We start from the raw sequence: 19,220 nt of genomic DNA, 5'->3' as shown, positions 1-19,220 counted from the left end.
AGGTTGTGTCTGGCTCTACCAAATGCTTCCAGTTCATGGACACAACCAGGTACACGCTGAGCTCCTGACCACAGGATGAGCAAAGATCTTTTTCCAAATACCCCTCCTGCCTCTGTGCTCTCCCAGCACCTTATATCCCCCATCTCTCCTGCTCCCTGCCTTGCTGTGGGGAGCAGCTCCTTGCAGAGCAGCCCTGGTACAGAGCTCTGAGCCAAAGGGCAACCATAGGCACCAGTCAGGCCAGAGCACTTCCCAGCCTGCCTGAACCAAGCCCACAGACCTGTGGCTACAGCTCCTTCCCAGGGAGGCTGGTTCCTGCAGCACAGCACTGAGCAGCTGTGGGCATTGCTCCCTGGACCTGTGCAACAGCAGCTCTCCACTCCCCTCTCTCACGCTGCTTTTCCCCTGGGGTTGAAGGCAACATGTAGTCAGTTTTTCCCCTCCTTTGAAGCCAGTCCAAGGCTTCTGTTCCAGTCTCAAAATATGCACACTGCTCTTATGTGTCTTTTCCAATTTTTCAGCATTTTTTTCCAAGTGAGGATGTTTAACACTTCCCATGGTCTCCCCTGTTCCTGGCTCATGGTGCTGCAGCACAGGCTGTCACTGCTCCCCCTGCACCAGCAGCATCCCAGAGAGCCACACAACATGCAAAGACCCTGGGACCATTCTTATAGAGGTCATTTGTACAGATGGAAAATAAAAAAGTCAAAACCTGCTCCTTTGTTGCAGAAAGGATAAATCCTTTCAAACCACTCTAATGGTCTTTGACAGGAAAAAAAGGTCTAATGAATAAGCACCCTCTCCAGGGACAGCCCAGAGCTCTTGGAAGTAAGATCACACAATTAGCAAACATGCAAACAAGCAGGAAATTCCAATTACTTGACAGCAATGCCCATGGCAGAGGAAACATTTGAAGTAGAAAGTGCTGAACCTTTCATGTCCTGAATGATACTCCAAGGAGCAGGCTATGAAAATCACTGGCTATGTGTAAAAAGTGTAAAATTGCTACAATTGACTGAAAATCATTCTCTAAAAACAGTTATTAATGGTCTTGTGGCAAACTGAGAAGGCATTTCAAATTACACCCTTCAGGAATGTATTTTAATCTGTACAATAATTTAAATTTCTGAAAGCAGAACAGCAAATACTCTTACAGATACAGGTAGATAACATCGAGCCTGTAAGGGACTGCAAAAATCCAGTTGGACAGGCTCAGAATTTAAAGTGGACAAATGCTCTTGCACCAACAAGGTGTAATTAGACAGGTGCAAAACAGGATTGCAAAAGGAAGAAATAAATATGAGAAAAGGATCAAGATGAAAACTCAAGAAGGATAAAGCAAACCATCAACATCACATCAATATAAGTTATTTTTACAAAACAAGTAAAACATTATTTCTGAAGAAATTTTATGTAAAAAACAAAATGTAATTATTCTCTTCTGTCAGAGTAAGTAAGGCCTCGGCTGCAGTGCTGTTAAAATACTTGATTCCAGTTTTAAAAAAAAATGTGTAGGCAAGTGGGACGCAGTCCAGAGTAGATCAAGAATAAAAACTTGAGGCTATGTTTGTACAAGCCGGAAAAGGACTGAGACAACAATCTTCCACTATGTAAAAAAACGTATCAGAGAGCTGGCAATCCTTAGTGTTTTTAAGTCAGGCTGTTAGGAGATACTTTGCAAATGGAAAGCAGGGGAACAAGCTGGAGGCTGGACTGTACTTTTTGAGTATTTTTTTATTTCAAATTTTTGCCCTAATTTCACCACAAACTAGAATATGCTTTGGTACTGTTCTCTTATGCATGAACTAATGGCTATTCAGGCATTTAAGAGATTCTTTTCTAACTCCTATTTTCCAGTAGTGCTTCTCCTCACCAGTGATCTCACAACTGTCTTCAACTTTGGGAAAACAGCCAGTGTGATGACCAATACTTCAGGTATTGTTGGGATTATGCTCTGCTAGGCCCCAAGAATGGGGTCAGTTCACAAGCACCATCTCTTAGGCAAGGACCAACTCCCCCTTCAGCAAACTTTTTGCCGTCACAGTAGGGTGCAAACCAGGGCTGGGTTGGTTGGGCACCAAGATCTGCTCAAGTGAGAAAGATTTCTCTAAAAGTTAAGAAGCTGTGAATAGAGTGCAAGGTCACGAGCAGCACCCAGGGCACCCAGAGCCAACAATGTGAGCCAAGCAGAGCCCAGCTGTGCAGAGCACTGACCTGCAGGTCTCTTGGTCAGGTTGAGGCAGTCAGCATGGTACACCTTGGGGCAGCCTGACTTCTTACAGGAGACCAGCTGTCCTCCATCCCCACAGCTGAAGCACTCATCCTCCCGCTCCTTCATCACCTCCGCCTGCGACCTGCGCTTCATCTGCGGCCGCCTCTTGAGCTTCTTGGACTTCTCCTCGCTCAGGCTGGGCTGGCTCTGGGGGTGAAAAGATGTTGGTTAACACAGGGCTCTGCCCCATCCATCTGCTCCCTTGCTGCTGCAAACCCTGCTGACACAAATCCCACAGTTATACCTGAGACCTGTGCTGCATGTCTAGTGCTGCTTGGTATTTGGCAGCCAAGTTACTACGGCAAATAGCTCCCAGTTATTTTGAAAGAGCCTGGAAGTCATGCAGCAGAGCTTGACTGGACATGGGATTTATATGACTAGTCACAGCAGAATGAGGAGCTGGGGCTGCCTGGTGTCACTGAGCTCATGCCACCTCTCCCAGACTCTTCAGGTCAAAGCAGTCAGGTCTCCTGGCACACATGACTCATAAAGAGTCTATTCAGGGCCTCCCTGCACTTTTTCACATTCACCACTTCCCTCTACATTTTCAGTATGAATTTATCTGTCGTCAGTTTAGACCTATTTGTTCTTGTGTCAATGCTGCTCTTTTGCACCAGAATCACAAAATCTTTACGGTTGGAAAAGACCTCCAAGATCATCAAGTTCAACATCTGAAGCTTTTCCATCTCCCTGAAGAAACCTCTGGGACACACTCCCCTGCTTGCAAACTGAAACTTTCACAGTCTGCACACTCAGTCTTCCCAGCGGCTTTTCTCTGCCCTTATTGAGTATATTTATCCCAAATAAAGTTACAGAATTACACATGCTATGTCAGATAGCACCTTGTACAAAGACATCAACACTTAGCCAAAAGAACAGGGAATTCCCCCAAAGCACTGCCCCCATTTGCCTTTTCCTCAGCTGTGTCACACCACAGCTCAGTCCTGGGGCAGCTGAGCTGCACAGTGGCTCCTTCTCCACCACGACTGCCCAGCCACGACCTTCTCATGGTGGATTTGTTTCTGCTGTTAACCTCTCCAGGTGTGAACTGTGGAATATCCAACCTCCATTCCCCCTACACTCAGTTATTCCTTTGCAACTGCCCCATCCTCTCACTCTCCCACGGCAATGACAACCAAACTCTGCATCATCAGCAGAGTTAAATTATCTGTGTAGTGAAGTAACTACAACTGGACCCAGGACAGGCAACTAAATGGTTCAAGTGCTCTCTTCTCTGGCCTAAGGCTTCCTCCAACCCTGCTTTTCCAACTCCCCCTCCAGCCAGGATGAGCCTCCCATTGTGTGGAACACTCAGCTCTACAAAGATGATGCTTCTTGACCCAGTCCTGACCTTATCAAAGCACCATCACTTTAGTTTATCTAAGGAGACATGAGCTAAATTCTGCGCCATTTTCTACATCTCTGTGTTCAAATATGTGTTCTCCATGCAGGATATCTCTGTGTGCTGAGACAATGCCTGTGAAGCAATTTTTACATCTTTTATTCTGCAAAAGTACCATGCATAATATTTTCATCACCAAAACATTTAAAAACCTTGGTCTCCAGACCTACAATTTCAGAACTCTGCAGTTGGCTATCCAGCTTTCCTGTCACCAAGGAGTTACATCTCTTGATTGTTTCCTTCCCCTTCACACGTGGATACTTCTGCTTTCATACCATCCTTCCCCCTGACAATGGGGACAAGCCAGGCCTTTCTTATCACTAAAAATGCAGGCACTGAAACGCTTCCATCTAAACTATGCCACCGATTTTCAGCCATCTAATTACAAAGAGAACAAGAAAATCCCTTCAGAGCTAATTTGAATGTCTAAGAGAGGTCTAACAGCTGGACTAAGCGATTCCCACTTGCTCCCTGCAGTACCATAGACTCCCAAACATTCCTCCACACTCCCAGTTAGAAGGCACTTTTAAGAGTGAACTTGAGTATAATCAGTTTTGTCTTGCTGTATCTTCAGCAAGCTTAAAAATGCATCTATTGTGAGAAGAATTTTTTAAAAAAAGCCACCCCAAGGTATTGTTTTTTCGGTACTATTTCTTAGCCCATCTCATCAAGATGGAATGAGTTGCCTCAGATATCACAATGGAACATGAATGCCAACTAAAGGGCACCTTTCTCTCATTTCCATCATGCAACATGCAATTTCAAGGTAAAAATGACAGTCAAACCATGTATAACACAGGGGCAGCACAAAATCAATTGAACTTTAAATTGCAACCCGAAAAGGAGCTAAATACATCAGATGTGCCACTCCCCCTATCTGTCAGCTTCTGAAGACATCCATTTTTTATTTTTGTAAGTTAATTTTTTCTGAAGAACAAATCTCTGGAGAATTCATAAAACCTTCCCTATATATTGATGGGGCTCAACAACTGTGCTGCTGGAGGTTTTTAACCCTTAACTGGGGGCACGACAGGATCCACATGCCAGAGCAGAGGGATTACAGGCTGATTTGGGGAGGCACTTGTAACAAACCAACAGCTGAGACATAGATTTAGCGGGTGACAGCTGGGAACTCGGCCAACTGCTCCTGTTATTTCCTTTTCCCAGTGAGAACCAGCTCACACAAGGAGGTAATTGAAATCAATTCCTATTACTGCAATATTACAGTTACAAAACGAAGCCCTCAAAAAGTCAGTGAGTTCTAAAAGCTGGTGGTTTTTCAACTATAGATATGGCAGATTTCTTATGTCTGTTTGATGACATAAAAATCTGAATAAAACCAAGAACTTTACTGCAGAATAGATGGTAAGGTAGCAGCCTTCTGGCTCTAAAGCAACTTCAGTGTGAAGGAATGTGAGTTTGCTGGCCTTCCATGCATGCTCATAATTTACTTTGGGAGCCTTTACTTTGGGAAATGGGCTGAGTTGTGTTTTCTTGGTTATCTAATGAATCTTTCCCATGCCTGTCCTTTGCTCCTCTAGTGCTATGGAAAATGTCATGATAAGAAGTAGAAAATTTTAAAAAATGTAAAAAACTCACCCTCTTTCTTTTATTCTTTCAGTGTAAAATAAAGCTTCCTGTCATTATTTATAGCAACTCTGATAACTGAAGACTAAGACTTGCTCTCAGAATAAAAACTCAAATATTTAACTCATTTCAAGCACTGTTCCCATGGCCAGACTTAAATGATCTCCAACCAGAAACCTTTGCAACCAATGATTGATACACATCTATGCAAAGAGGCAATTTGGAAGAACAAAAGCTTAAAGGATGCATCATACCTTCGGCCTTACTCCTAGGAAGCCACTGCAGTTTGGGGCACCACATTTACAAACGGTCTTTCCATTTCCCAAACACTCCAGATTGTAGTTGAAAGTCAGCTCAGTCCCTGGCACAAAAGCAGATCAAAACCAAGCAAGTTGTTAATGAATTACAGGGTAGAATGTTCTACTAATAAAATAAAAGCACTTTTTAAATACAATGTCACAAGCGACTGCCACCACTACCCAAGGACACGAAACTATTAATCTCCCCAAAGATCTGGGTAGATTGAAAATTCAGTGCAACCCCTCTCCCCTACCACATTTTACAGCTAAAAAGGGCATTGATCCTGTAGCAGGGCCCTGTATCAACCTCCACTGATACCATGTGTGTTTCATTATGTTAGTGCTGCTGTTAAGCCTCATGAATATCCCAATGAAAATAAAAATTAAATCCCCTTCCAGAGAGCTACAAACCCTCCCTTTTCCTTACAGAACCCCCGAGGCTACTGCAGGCATTGACAGGGTGTTCCTTACCAGCTTTGATATTTACAAGTGCGAAGAGCCCGACCCGAGTGTCACCATTCACACACCATTTCTGAGTCTCACAGTTGGGCTGGCAGCAGTGGTTCATGAACCGAGCATAGTTACCCTTTGGCCCAGCATCAATGATTCGATCCTGGAATTGCAAAAAAAAAAACCCAGAAAACCACATTTCAGTCATCTATCATCTGCAGCAATCAAATAGCTCTGAGGCCTCTGGCCAGTGCTGGCAGATCACACGGCAGTACAGCCTCCTGCCATCATCCTTCTCCTCAAAGACACAGGACTTTCAAGGGACAAAGACACTCTCCCAAACAGCCAGGACACTGCCACTGTTGCTTTCTGGAAAACAAAGCCTCCCTGTGGCATCAGTACTGGATAAACACCCCAGCACACTTCCAAGGAAGCGCTTGTGGTTCCAGGCCCCAACTTCTGCTTAAAAGCAAAATAGCAGTTCCTATTTTTTACATGTCTGTGTATAGAAAGGAAAACAGGAAGAGTGTGTAAGCTGAGGTACACTGGTGCACAGCTTGTTACGGGGCTGGAGAAGAGAGGGAAGCTGCAACTGAGATTTGCTTTTGTAGCAATCAGGAGATATTAACACTTGGGTCTGCCCCATCAGCCATACAAGGAGAACAAGATATGGTCAGTGTGAACTTGCAGCAGGACGAGGGGAAAGACAAAGCAGTCACTGTTATCCTGTCCCACACTCTACAGTTTCCTCCCCATGTCTGTCATGGTTTCTTTCTCATTTTTCCATCGCTGAGTGACAAAGTGGGGAAAGCAGCTGACACAATCACTTAAACCTCTGAAAATTAGGAGTTCATAGTAACAACCTGGCCTGCAGGACCCACTGGGGATCCTGTGGCTGTAACTAAATCCATCAGTCTACTGAGAACAGCAAGACCTGAGATCTGAACTCTGATGAAGGTCTTGCTGTGCCTATAACTTACATGCCTCTTCTGGCACACACCAACCTTGTTCTGGGCTCTCCAAAGTTCAGCTGCTGGGAAGGATCCCCACGTTCCCAAATTCAGCCTCTTATGCTGAAGTAGGATCTGCAGTCCTCAGACAACTGTCCTCACCTCTTCTGAACAAACTCAGGCAATGCCTGTTCAGACTTTCCTCCTAACCCTGAAATCCAGCCTGAAGCTTCTCTATTACACATTAATTCATTTAGTCATTTCAGAGGAAATGCAGACCAGCTCATCAGCAATGCTTAGCACCTTTTTGCTAGATGGGAGTATCATGCCTTCTTTTCCATCTTTTTACTTCTGTTCAGGATGCTGGCAGGAGATTCCTTGCACATACCTTATCCAGTGTCAACATGTAGAAATTGGTAATGTCGTGCTCCTGAGCATAGCGGATTCGGGCTCGGCACTCCTCCTCATCAATTAGCTCCCCAACATACTCATTAACAAATTCACCCTGCCAGACACAAAACAACAAGATGATAAGACAAGACAAATTATCTGCAGGATGGAGGGATGTCCACCTTTCTGCTAGAACTTAGCTCCTGTTTCCTTCCTAAAAATTTCTCCCTGTGCTCTGAAGCCAGTTTGGCCTGTAACCTTCACCAAGAGCCCTGAACCATACATCTGTTTCACATGCTCAAATAACTCAAAATAAATTAAATAAAGAACTGTGACCATCAGGTTATTCTTTGTGCCAAAGAAAGAATTAGCATCCAGGGACAGCACAGAAGTTAACCACAAGAACAGCACTTTGCTGCAAAGCTCAAAGCACTGCCCTAATTGCATTCCAGATGAAAACAATATCCCTTTGGGGACCAACCACATGGAGCAGCAGGATGCACCTGGAGCACCTGCTCCTGCAGTGAGTGCAGGAGTTCTCCTGTAGTGAAGTACTGCAGAGACTGTACTCCAGCCATTAAAGAGAACCCCAGCTCTGCTCCAGTGGGGCTAATAGGTCCCCCCACTAAATAACTGAGTGTTTCTGTTTCCAGACTGTCTGCTGAAAGTGAAACAAGCACATGGAATGGCAGAAATATCCTTTCACTTATGGCACAGCAGGCAGCAAAGTTTTCAACAGGACAGACTCACATTTTGCCTCTTCTATCAAGGCCTCCCTCTAATGTCACCACTACTCCCTTTTCAGACATTCTTCTCTTACTAAGCTAACAGTCCTCTGTTTCACTTTATCATGTTTGGGGTTCTTTTGGATTTAACATTCTTCCTTCTTCGTTCAGCACAGATGTGTGTCCAAAGAATTGCTGCTCTTTGCATTTAAAAAACACAAGTGTTTTAGGTGGAGATAATCAGTTTCAGCAGCAATAACAGCCATGTCCAAGACACTGCCCTTTTTTAAGATCCAAGCCCTGGTTTCTATTTCTGACACAAGATTCTCATGCTGGATAAGCCTGGTTAGTCAAGAATAGGGGGGAGGAATAATCACTGTTCCCCATCTGGAAATCCTGAGCGCTGTCCCATTGTTCTTACAAGCAGACTGACCAAGCAATCACCTTTCTTACCCTGTGGGACATGCAAATCATTTTCCCGGTCAGCTGACCCAAAACACTCTTGTCAAGACCGCAAAGATTAAATTCAAATTTTTTTCTAAATGGCATTCTACAGCAAGAAACCCAGTTTTCAAACCCAGAGCGATCAAGAGAGAAACAACAAGAGAAAACGACACACAAGGAGCGCAGGTACCTTCCTGATGTCCGTTTTGGCCTGCAGGCCCCAGCCTCGTGCCAGCGTGCGGAAGATCTGCACCTCGGGGTACTGGCGCTTGGAGAAGCACTGGTTCTGGCAGCGCTCCCCAGCAGGGCACACCAGGGGGTGGCACTCGTAGAGCAGCATGCGGTTGATGCACTCCGAGTCCAGGCCGCAGGGGTTCTCGTCCGTGGGTTTGCAGTTGCAGCGCGGGATCTCGGACAGGTCTGCAGTGAAGATCTGCACCTTCCCCACGGGCCGGTTCACCTTCAATGCACACGAGGGACATGAGCTCTTGGGAGCTACAGGTTACCCCGACAGGCATTTCTGAACTCCACCCTTGCCTATGAGCTGCAGTGACTTAGTGACAGCGAGGGGCAGAAGGACACAAGTACAGGCACAGCTGTACTCCTGGGAATGCTATTTTGAGAGGCAGAAGGTTAGAGTAAAGAGCTCAGGAGGATGCAGATTCCCCGTTAGCATCACCCGGTGCAGTGTGCAGTGTGTATTCTGTGACCCTGGAGAGGTGACAGGCTGCCAAGTGTCCCCCTCCCATCATCACTGAGCCCACATCCAGCTCAGTGCTTTGCTGGGCACACAGCATCCCTGTGATCAGCACCAAACCACTTTGTGCATCAAACTGCACCTTTTCCAGTCTGAGTGTCAGATGCTTTTCCTCAGCTTTCCCTTACTGCCCTGCTTTTTGAATGTTACCTTCAAGCTGGTTTGTGCTCTCAGCTGTCACAGGTGTGACAGAAGGCCTACCATGCAGTTACCTCCCTACCCAACTGTCCTGCAGATGTAAATGGAAGCCAAACCAGACAAGGCTGGGGTTGGAAGGCCCAAAGAGGAGCTCAGAGTTAAGCCAAGGAGCTCTCAAAAAACCGCTCCAGGAGGAAGCAGAGTGCAGCACCAGGTGGAGAAGCGACTGGCGTGTCTGTGGCATGAGCTGCGTCCTTGGGGTTTGGTTAAAGGCAGCAAACGCTGAAAAGCAGGCAACAGAGAGTCAGGACTTTGGAGAGAGACACTGAAGAAAAGCTCCTTGCTGCTCTTTCCCTTGATGAACCATTGTCTCACTTTCCTCTCCCAGAACATGAAAAGAAGGGATTTTAGCAAAACGATTCCGGCCTCCGTCTAAGTTACCTAGTCCCACCCACAGAGTTTCCACACTGACAGCCTGTCTGAGGCTGGCCCAGTCCTAATCCCCCTTTGTTTAAACACAAACCCTGCAGAAACCCCTCATTAATCACTTCAACACAGTCTCCTCCACCTTCCTCCTAGAACTGCACCCCACCTCCAGCCTTCCTTGTCACTCAGGTTCTCCTCTGCTGCTTCCCATCTCTTACCCAGACTCATCAAGAGTGGCAAGGCTCACAGGATTGGGTCAATCCACTACTGGTACTCTTCTAGCACTGCCACTGCACACCATATATGCCCAGCACACACCTGCCCTATTCTGTGAGACACTGCTGGGAAAAAACCAAAACAGGGCAATGCCTGGACTCATTACAAGTTTGATGTGATGAAGGATCCCAAGTACATTTTGCAGCAGCCTCTCATGTGGGTGTTCCTTGGGATGGACTCGAGGGGCTGATCTCCTTAGAAGGAGTGGACACAAACAGCTTCAGCCATTCCATCCTGAAGCCCTCTCCAGTTCACCATCTGCTCCTGCAAACTGCTTTGCTTTCAGAGAGACAAACAGCTTGCACCCAGACCTCAGAAGAGCTGCCATGACTAATGACCACAACCGTCATTATTTATATAAAAGGGTTTTTCAAAGGCTCTAAACTGCTTCAAAGTTCCTTCATGTTGTAGCCAGAGAGGCCTAAAAATAGCTATAATGAGAAACTACTTCCTCCACTGAAGCTGCCAGGCCCATACTGCTGCCACAGCATTCAGTTGTGCTCTTTACACCACACAGTAACTCATGCAGGATATACCTACCTGCTTAAAAATCCTAGCTAGATACAAAAAGTGCCAGAAATCAGTTAAGCTTTCATATTTTGCCACATAGAAAGGGAAGGAGCAGACAGAAGCAGTAAAAAAAGAACACAGTCCCTGAGTCAATGGGTTTCTGGTCAGCTGGGATCCACTTCTCAGACACAGGCACATGCTTGGCCTCAGCTCTCTTCTCAAGTCACCTCCATCCTGTAGCTATTGCTGCTGCAATTCTAACTCAACAATAACAATAATATTTAACAGCCCTTAACATGAATAGCTCCCCAAAACAGAGGAAAAGGGCTGATATTGCAGCCTGTACACCTCCTTCAGTATTTCTGTTCAGTCACCAACTGATACAGAAAGAGATAGAAAACAATAGCAGACAATAAAAGATACTGTGGGTTACCACACCCTCCACACAGCTTTGCTCAGAGTTCTCAAGGTACAGAGACACTTCCTTTGGACCACACAACTGACACAGACAGCACAGACATGACCAGATCTGTTCCAGCAAACCAGAGCACCTCTGTTACTGCAGCCCAGCTTGCTGAGGATGAAGAGAGGATCAAAGGAATCTTCAAGAACAGCCAGACACCCAAACATCAGAAATGTTTCTGTATACCTGTAAATCACCTGCACCAGAGCTCAAGACTTCTCTTCCGCACCTGCCCCCCACCACCTCCCCTCACCTTGATGTGTTTGTAGGGAGGAGGTTTCTTGTCATTCTTTTTGTCTTCCTGAAGTTGTCTCAGTTCTTTCTGTGCTTTCAATTCTTCAAATCTCACAGCAGCTTCCTGAAGAGCTAAGAGAGACCACAGGCTCTGTTATGAGGAATTCCCTCTGCTCACACAGAGCTGGGCAGCCACTGTCTACCCAGTGTTCACAAGGTTCAAGAGGAGGGTGAAGAAAAGGCCAATGCAGCAGGGAAGTGCAGAAATTACAGTCAAGGGCCTTCTCATGGGTGATGAAGCATCCCATCTGTTGGCTATCTTTGCCTGCCCTCTTGGGCAGGGATGCCAGGCAGCTACATCCACAGCTCTCAAGTACACTTTTATATCAAGACAATGACTGTATTGCACAGAGGGAATCTGACACAGCAGCAGCTCACTTGAATTTTGAGATGCTATGTCAGATCTGGACAAAGATTTGAGATCTGCACACCCTTCTCCCTCTCTGGGAGTCAAACAAACACTCTGAGCACGCTGGATGTTACATAAGCAGCAGCTCATTCTACACATTCAATTTCACCTCAGTTATAAGAAGACATTTTTCTCTGCTACATGAATGGCACTTTTCCAAAGAGGAATGAAGAAGGTAAGACCATGTACTTCCCTGGATGAAGACAAGTTACCTTTTTTGTATATGCCATCCACGCCCTTCCCCATCTTGTCTTTGCTGCTGACATCACCTTCCATGTAAGGGAACACACGAGCCTGGTGGGTCCACAGGTAGTCCTTGGAGCCAAAGAACAGCACAGGGAACTCACCGATGTCATGTTTCATTTTCTGGATGTTGACAGGAATTGTCCTAGGATGGCAAATCTCAGCTGGCCACCACCTGCAGCAAAGGAAAGGGCAGATGAAACCTCTGGCTTCCCCACTTCCAGCCACCTCAAAAGTATGCTACTGCATGGAGACATGGGAAAAAGTGTGTGAGGGCTTACCAGCAAGGCTGGTGGGGAGAAAAGAGGCTATTGGAGGAAGAAAGCTCATGTTTTATGAGCAATGTGCATGCAAAAAAATGCAGAGGCCTGCTGCAATGAGCCCTGCAGAGAGGAGCAGCTCCTCACCTCCACCACCATGAGCACTGCATGAAGAAGGAACGGGGACAAGTCTGTTCTAACTTCACCTACCTGTAGCGCCCAACTTTCACCCAGACTACTTCTTTGTAGTGTGGCTTTTTGCCTGCCTTGCAATCATTACAATACCAGCTTCCCTCTGGCATCTCAATGTTTAGACACTCACGGTGAAATGCAGCCGGACACGACTCGCAGCATAAAAGGCTGCCCCCTGCAAAGAGAAATAGGAGAAGTTTATCAGTCCCTGTGCAGAAGCCCTGCACTCCCCATTTCCAGACAGACCTGGAAAAAAGGAATGATAGTCTCCTGCAAGCCCTTTTCAAAAGTTGAGCCCTACTCCCCGTAAAAAAAGAACCTTTCTAAGAATCCAGAAATCAAAAAAAATGTGTCGTCTGAAGCTGGACTTAAATGTGGAAAGCTAGGGAGGCAGTCTGCTCTCTGCAATTCCCATTGGAACATTGGGAATGGGAAAAGCTTCTGTCCTCTGTAATGAACTCTGGGCTGGGCATTCCCTGGGGCCAGGGGACCTCACCTTCCGAGCAGACAAAGCACCAGCTGACGTTGACGTGCTCGTGGTTGCGGCAGCCCCGGCGGGCAGTGAAGTGGTTGGGGCAGATGATGCTGTTGGAGGCCAGGACCACGGAGCCGGCGGCCAGGCAGAAGTCGTTGGAGTGATACGCGACCGGACACCGCACGCAGCGCATCAGGCGACCTGGCACCAACAGCCACACAGTCAGCCCCCGCAGGACCACCACTCCTTCCTGCTCAAACTACACTCTACTCATACCTAAGCTCAAAATGAGCTCTGGAGAAGGAAGCTGGCCTTTAATTTTTATAGATCATCCATGATATACTCACTGGATTTCTATTAAGTTATTTAATATAACTAAATATATATAAAATTATAAAATCTGTAATACCTATACCATAGATAAAATTGCATTATTTAGAAGTGAAAAATATCCTGCATGCTGTGCAGAAACAGTTCAAGAGTTCACAGACTGGGACTGCTTCCTATCATACACAAATAATTCCTAAATCAGCTCCGACAGTAATTACAGACGGGGTGTTCCAAGTGCTTAGCTGCACATAATGAAATCAATCCATGTAGCTTCTGAAAACACAAGCACTTGCCTCTTGTTTATCATATTTTACCCTGAAATTCCAGAACTTCCAGGCAATTCAGACTTCCCTACAGGCCTAGTTTATGTGAAGTTTTTGGGTTCAGTTTTCAGTTCCTCACAGCAGACTATGAACAGGAAGAAGAGGTGGGAGAAAAGGGGTAAATGTGACCATTGAGAAGCAGCAGCCAGTCAACAAATGTTCAGTGGGGAAGTGGCTGGCTGTGGGCTTTTGGCCTGGGTGTTGTTTTCTACACCAAATACTGATAAACGGGGGCAAAAAAGTCAACTTTGACACAGACTCTGAGGATAAAAATAGAGCTAGTCTTATTGTCACCCATCTTAAGACACCAAGGATTAAAGAAAGGCAGCCTTAGAAGCAAACATACACAGCAATCACAAAAGTTTTTAAGTTTGATCATGTCAGATAAAGGTCAAGGTATTGCTGCAAACAGCTCAAACAAATATTTGCTTAGGAAGCTTAGCCCAAGGGTGTCTCCACTACAAGATGAGAGTTTACATAGAAAAAAATGGATTAGAAGAACAATATCATAGTTTGCCCTGTGCTGCTCTTGATGCTGCTGTGTTGACAGCCCATGCTGCTAAGCAAGGCAGCATCTGCAGCACTGGCACAGTGAGGAGCAGGTGGGAGAAACACAAGCGTGTCTGTACGGCTCCAGAGATTTACTCAAAAACCCACTGAGGCCTGAGGCAAGGCTGGGCGTGCAGGAATCCGAGCCTCGGGACAGCCTGAGAACATTCCAGCTGCCATGGCCGACCATGGGGAGTGCTGCTGAGCCTCACACTCTGACACCACCCCTTCCACTCCCCTGGGAGCAGCTACTCCTCAGCAAACACAGCCAGTGCTGTGGCAAGGACACAAAGGCAAGAGAGTGCAAAGAACCGGTGAACCAGGTGGACATGAAACAATTAAAAACCAGGTGACTGCACCTCCCAGACCACCCTGGAGGACTGGGTACCTTTAGAGGCAGAGATGTTTGCTGGGTTAGCAGCATGGCAGGTCATGCAGATGTGCAGGGAGCAGCGGAAGCCCTTGTTCTGCATGACTGTGGGCGGGTATTTCTGGATGCAGGCTTCGTGGTAATACTTCCCACAGAGGGGCAGCAAGCACCGCTTCACGTCCTCCCCGCAGCTCTTGCACACAAAGCAGGTGTGGACCCCTGCAGAAAGAGCAAGGCACTGGTCACACACGAGGGCTAAATGAGGGCCTGATGCTGTCACCAGGCTGCCTAATAGCACGGAACAACCTCCCAGCCTGCTGCACCCATCCCAGAGAACAGCTCTCTGCACTAGGCTGGTTTGGCCTGAAGCTGCAGTAGAACTCCACATCAAAATAAATATTATTATAGCTGGGACTTCAGGCCACGGAAAAAAGAAAATGAAAAAAAAAATCACTAACCCTACTTTGAGATTTTCTCCTTTCCAGCCTGAAAAAGACTTCTCCTCCCCACCAGACCCCTTTCCATAGTCCCAGGTAAGAATTTGTCTCTTTCCCAGCAGATCATGGACATTCACTTTATACACCAAGTCTGAATCAAGAGTAAGGCTGGTACATATTTGAAGCCATTATTAATGGCTTCATATCAACAAAGAGTAGGTTTAGAGTAAACATTAAGAAAAAATGAGGCGGTGAGGCCCTAGCACAGTTTTCCCAGAGAAGCTGTGGATGCCTCTTATCTGGAAGTGTTCAAGCCCAGGTTGGACAGGGCTTGGAGTAACCTGTTCTAGTGGAAGGTGCTCCTGCCTGTGGCAGAGGGATGGAATTTAATGATCTCTAAGGTCCCTTCCAACCCAAATCACCCTGTAATTCTAATTAGAAAGTCATTATCAGACATCAAACCAATAATCTGAGGACTGAGAGCTACTCAGCAGCCCTACAGCAGGCACATCACTCCAGTCAAGGCAGCACCAGGTAAGCCCACAGTCCTGCCCTACCTGTGGAACACTCATTGCAGATGAATTTGCCCTTTGGCATCTCGGAGAGCCCAAGGCACTGCAGGTGGAAAGCACCACAGCACTGCGCCTCACACAGCAACAGCTCCCCTGGCTTCTCACAGATCTGTGGGAAAGAAACACAGTATCAGCTGGAGCAATTTTCCTCCCAGCAGCATCCCAGACAGCAGCAACCCCGGTGCTGGCCAGAACTGCCAGCAGAGACCCCCTGGGGAAAAATGCTACATTTTCCTTGTGTCAGTTAATTCAGATAGTTTGTGTATAACCACTGTTATTTACCATCCAACTCCCTGATATCCTACAGTGGGTAAAATGTATCTTATGCTGGTCACTTCTCCCTAACCTCTGTGAAGTTTAAGAGGAAGAAAGGCTACTGCAGGAGACATGCTTGATACAGAGCACAAGAAGCTGATTAATTCAACAATAAGCACTTGGAGGCTACCTGGGCTTACCTGGGGCACCAATGTGTCCCAGAACTTACACAAAAATACTTTACAGTGGGATAGCTCCAAAGAGATTTCTTTGAGAACACTACCTGACACACATTCTCCTTGAGAGCTGCTCCTCCTCCACGCTCCCCCTGTATCTTTTTGGATGAAGGCACTCCATGGTCATTCTCTGACCCCTCCTCATGACCCTCTTTGGGGCTGGCAGCAGTCCCATGAACCGAAGTCTCCCCCTTTAAAGAGAAAACTAGAATTAGGATTGTCAATAGCACCTATTCTGACTTGGAAACTACAAATTCAGTCTGAGCACATAATGGGTTTGGCAGGTGCTACCCACCCTGGAGAGAACATCCCCCATTACAGTTCCTCCAAAAGATTTACAGGAAGGGAAAGGAAAGAACTCTTAGTTTATTAGATGATTAAAAATAACACAATTATCTTTCTGTGCATAACCCCTCTCTGAGCAAGGAGTGAGCCCTGAATGGAAACAAATCAGGTAGAAAAAGTCAGAAGCACCCCAGTATCTATTTGCACAAGAAACACAAATGAAAAACCTCAATCTTCATAGCACCTGTCACACACTAAACAAACTACATTTTTCCTCTACACTCATCTTAGCTTGCTCTAACCCATGTAAAATAGAGACACAAAGGTACTCAAGGCCTGTGTTGGTATGAAGTCAGCCAACCCCAAGAGGAGCAGCAGAGCAGGGCATTCCCACCCCATCCTGACTGAGGTGTGGAGTCTCCCTCTGCTCTATATGAATGTACAGCACTGCCCAGAACACCCACTGGTGAAAAACCATCCTGGGGAGAGGACGGGTTTCCAATGCTAAAGGCCCAACCACACACTCACAGGCCAAGTCAAGGATCCTGCCACAAGGCTTCCCAGTGTCCAGTCAGGAGGGAAGAATAGCAGGTATCCTAGAGACACCTGTTTCTAGCACAAAATACAGCTGTCCTGCAGCTACACCCTGCAGCAGTGCCACAGATTTTGTCAGGATAGGCAACTGAGGGCTAGAAAACACCATCCTGCCAGCATCCAGCCCACTTGGGATGTCTAGGGAACACTTCAGTGGCCTCAGCAGCCCCAGCTGCCACTCCAGAGTAGGTACAATTTAAGGACATTGATACTGCACTAAAATGATGCCTTTAGCTACGTGCTTTGAGCCAGAACATTTTAAGGACTCTGCCACTTTTAAGTAAGGCAGCTCACTGCAGGTAGCTGAGTGATCTCAGTGCACAGCTGCCAGCTCCTCCCTGGGTCACCAAGCTGTAGCCACTGTACACCCAGGCACAAATAGTACACCTGAGAGACCTTGTGAGAATTCAAAGTGCTGGCAGAAGCAGCAGCCATCACTCCCACACCTCCAGGCCTGCTTGGTGCAAGCCTGTCCAGCTAACAATCATGAGAGGGAGCTTTGCACCACTTTCTGTATGGGAAAATCTGAGCTGTGGTGCTACTAAAGCTTGTAAGCTGAACCGAATGCCTTTTGAACACATTCTGAATTTGGGCAAAAAAAGACATATAGATCTTCTAAAGTTTAAAGCTAGAAGAACCTGGAGCTAGTATTCTGCTCAGATAATGATGCTTTCTTTGCCTGAACTGTTGGTTTTTCCCCTATTCCCTGAATGGAGCAGTATGAGTTTATTTGGGGACACTTTAAAGCCATGTGCCTTCTGTGGAGCAATGATGGTTATATTGAAGTACACATTACAAAGATGAATGGTATAAACTGACTTTATTGAGAGGAAAAAAAAAGATCAAAAGCAAAGTCCCAACTACAGGCTACTGCCAATCCAACATACCTTACAGAGTACTTGTTCTAACACTGCTCCCAGAACTGCCCAGGGAAGGGATGTCAGAGCTAGACAGGATGAGCAAGGCCCATCCTTTGTGAACATGGAAAAAGGCATTGCCACTCAAGGATCTGCCACTGTGTCCCCTCCTTCCTCTGCCCAGCAAAAGCACTGCAACACTCCATACCTCCTGCAGAAAGAAAGGCTCATCCCAGGTCTTCTTCCAGAACCATCTCTGCTGCTGTGTCTGGTACTACCCCAAAGCCTGACCTGTTCTTTGGCACAGCCTGACCTTGGCTCACAACCCTGACAACCATTCCAACAGCATTTTCCATCCCATTCTGTCAGTCTCTTACTGCCCTGATGTTGTAAATTTGCATTCCTGGCTCCACAGATGGGCAAGGTCAGAGAAAGCTGCTTAGCTCAGCCCAGGCTGACAAGCTTTCCTCTGCCCTCTTTCCTTGGAAGGCTTCACTGGGCTGTATCATCAAACCATGTATTTTTTTCCAGCAAAGTGGAGCTCCTTGCCCAGTGAGTGCAGTCACTGAGGGAGCAGCATGGTTTGAATTCCACATGAAAGCACAACTGCATCCCCACAGCACCCCAATACTCACCTAAGCCAGGGGATGAACACCCACCACAGCAGCTAAAGAGACACAATTACATAATAAGGAAGGCTGGCAAAGGTGCCAAGCATTGACCTTTTTTTGGCATAGTTTACACCATACCTGACTTCTGATACTCAATACAAATGTCTACAGTTAGAGGCAGTTAAGACTGGGTTTCCTCTGCAGTGAGTAGTGAGTACAGGGTTCAGAGCCATGGCCTAGATCTTTGCTGCTCTGAGCTGCCCCTTTTTTCACGGAGAATTTGCTGTCTCTTAGTGGGTAGAGCAGACAATGTTAACTGCCCCTTCCCAGCATTGGCAAAGGTATTTGTACAGGCTGTTTTAAAACACTAGTCCAGCTGAGCACACTTCAAAAAGAACACCAACACCAGCACAGGAAAGCTTACACGGACCAAGGGTATTACCCCAATTTATTAACTTTATCACAAATGCCCTTTCCAAAACACAATAGGATGGCTGGAACCGCTTAAAGTGGTGTGAGGTTTGTGTTCTCCTGTAAACTGTGGTTACAACAACAAATATAACAATATTGATCTACAATTGGCTCCTGAAATACATACTGACTATCCTGCCTGCTGCTGAACCTGGGCCACTGGAAGTGAGAGGCGATGGCGAGAAGGCCAGAGGTGTCCTGCCTCTCCCAGGAAGTCTTGCTTCCCCTACACTTGCTGATAACTGGCTCATTCCTAAAAGGCAAAATGTGCTTGTCAGATATTTGTACACTGACCTGCTAATATGTAGCAGAGGGAATTGCCCCAGTTATCCCTTTCTGCTGAATGGCAGAATGCAATCACAGGCTCT

The 19,220-nt window shown here is 46.5% G+C and overlaps 1 protein-coding gene across 6 annotated transcripts in view; it reads right to left on the bottom strand.

Annotated features, from left to right (window-relative positions):
- Positions 1–19,220, bottom strand: part of NSD1 (nuclear receptor binding SET domain protein 1) — a 60,828-nt gene that overhangs the window by 9,517 nt on the left and 32,091 nt on the right. For all 6 annotated transcript variants that reach the window (XM_071443532.1, XM_071443531.1, XM_071443533.1 and 3 more), the window contains exons 11-22: positions 16,082–16,225; positions 15,529–15,652; positions 14,553–14,753; positions 12,984–13,163; positions 12,506–12,662; positions 12,005–12,210; positions 11,343–11,455; positions 8,710–8,979; positions 7,349–7,465; positions 6,032–6,173; positions 5,516–5,622; positions 2,215–2,419 (exon numbers count right to left, since the gene is read on the bottom strand). In XM_071443532.1, the coding sequence (XP_071299633.1) occupies positions 2,215–2,419; positions 5,516–5,622; positions 6,032–6,173; positions 7,349–7,465; positions 8,710–8,979; positions 11,343–11,455; positions 12,005–12,210; positions 12,506–12,662; positions 12,984–13,163; positions 14,553–14,753; positions 15,529–15,652; positions 16,082–16,225 (1,966 nt within the window). The remainder of the gene's footprint in view (positions 1–2,214; positions 2,420–5,515; positions 5,623–6,031; positions 6,174–7,348; positions 7,466–8,709; positions 8,980–11,342; positions 11,456–12,004; positions 12,211–12,505; positions 12,663–12,983; positions 13,164–14,552; positions 14,754–15,528; positions 15,653–16,081; positions 16,226–19,220) is intronic.

This window comes from Agelaius tricolor, unplaced genomic scaffold (assembly GCF_023055355.1).
Source record: "Agelaius tricolor isolate 1412-34295 unplaced genomic scaffold, bAgeTri1.0.p SCAF_18, whole genome shotgun sequence".
In the NCBI taxonomy this organism is placed as follows: Eukaryota; Metazoa; Chordata; class Aves; order Passeriformes; family Icteridae; genus Agelaius; species Agelaius tricolor.
The sequence above is the reverse complement of the archived record's forward strand: the minus strand, read 5'-3'. Positions and strand labels throughout refer to the sequence as shown.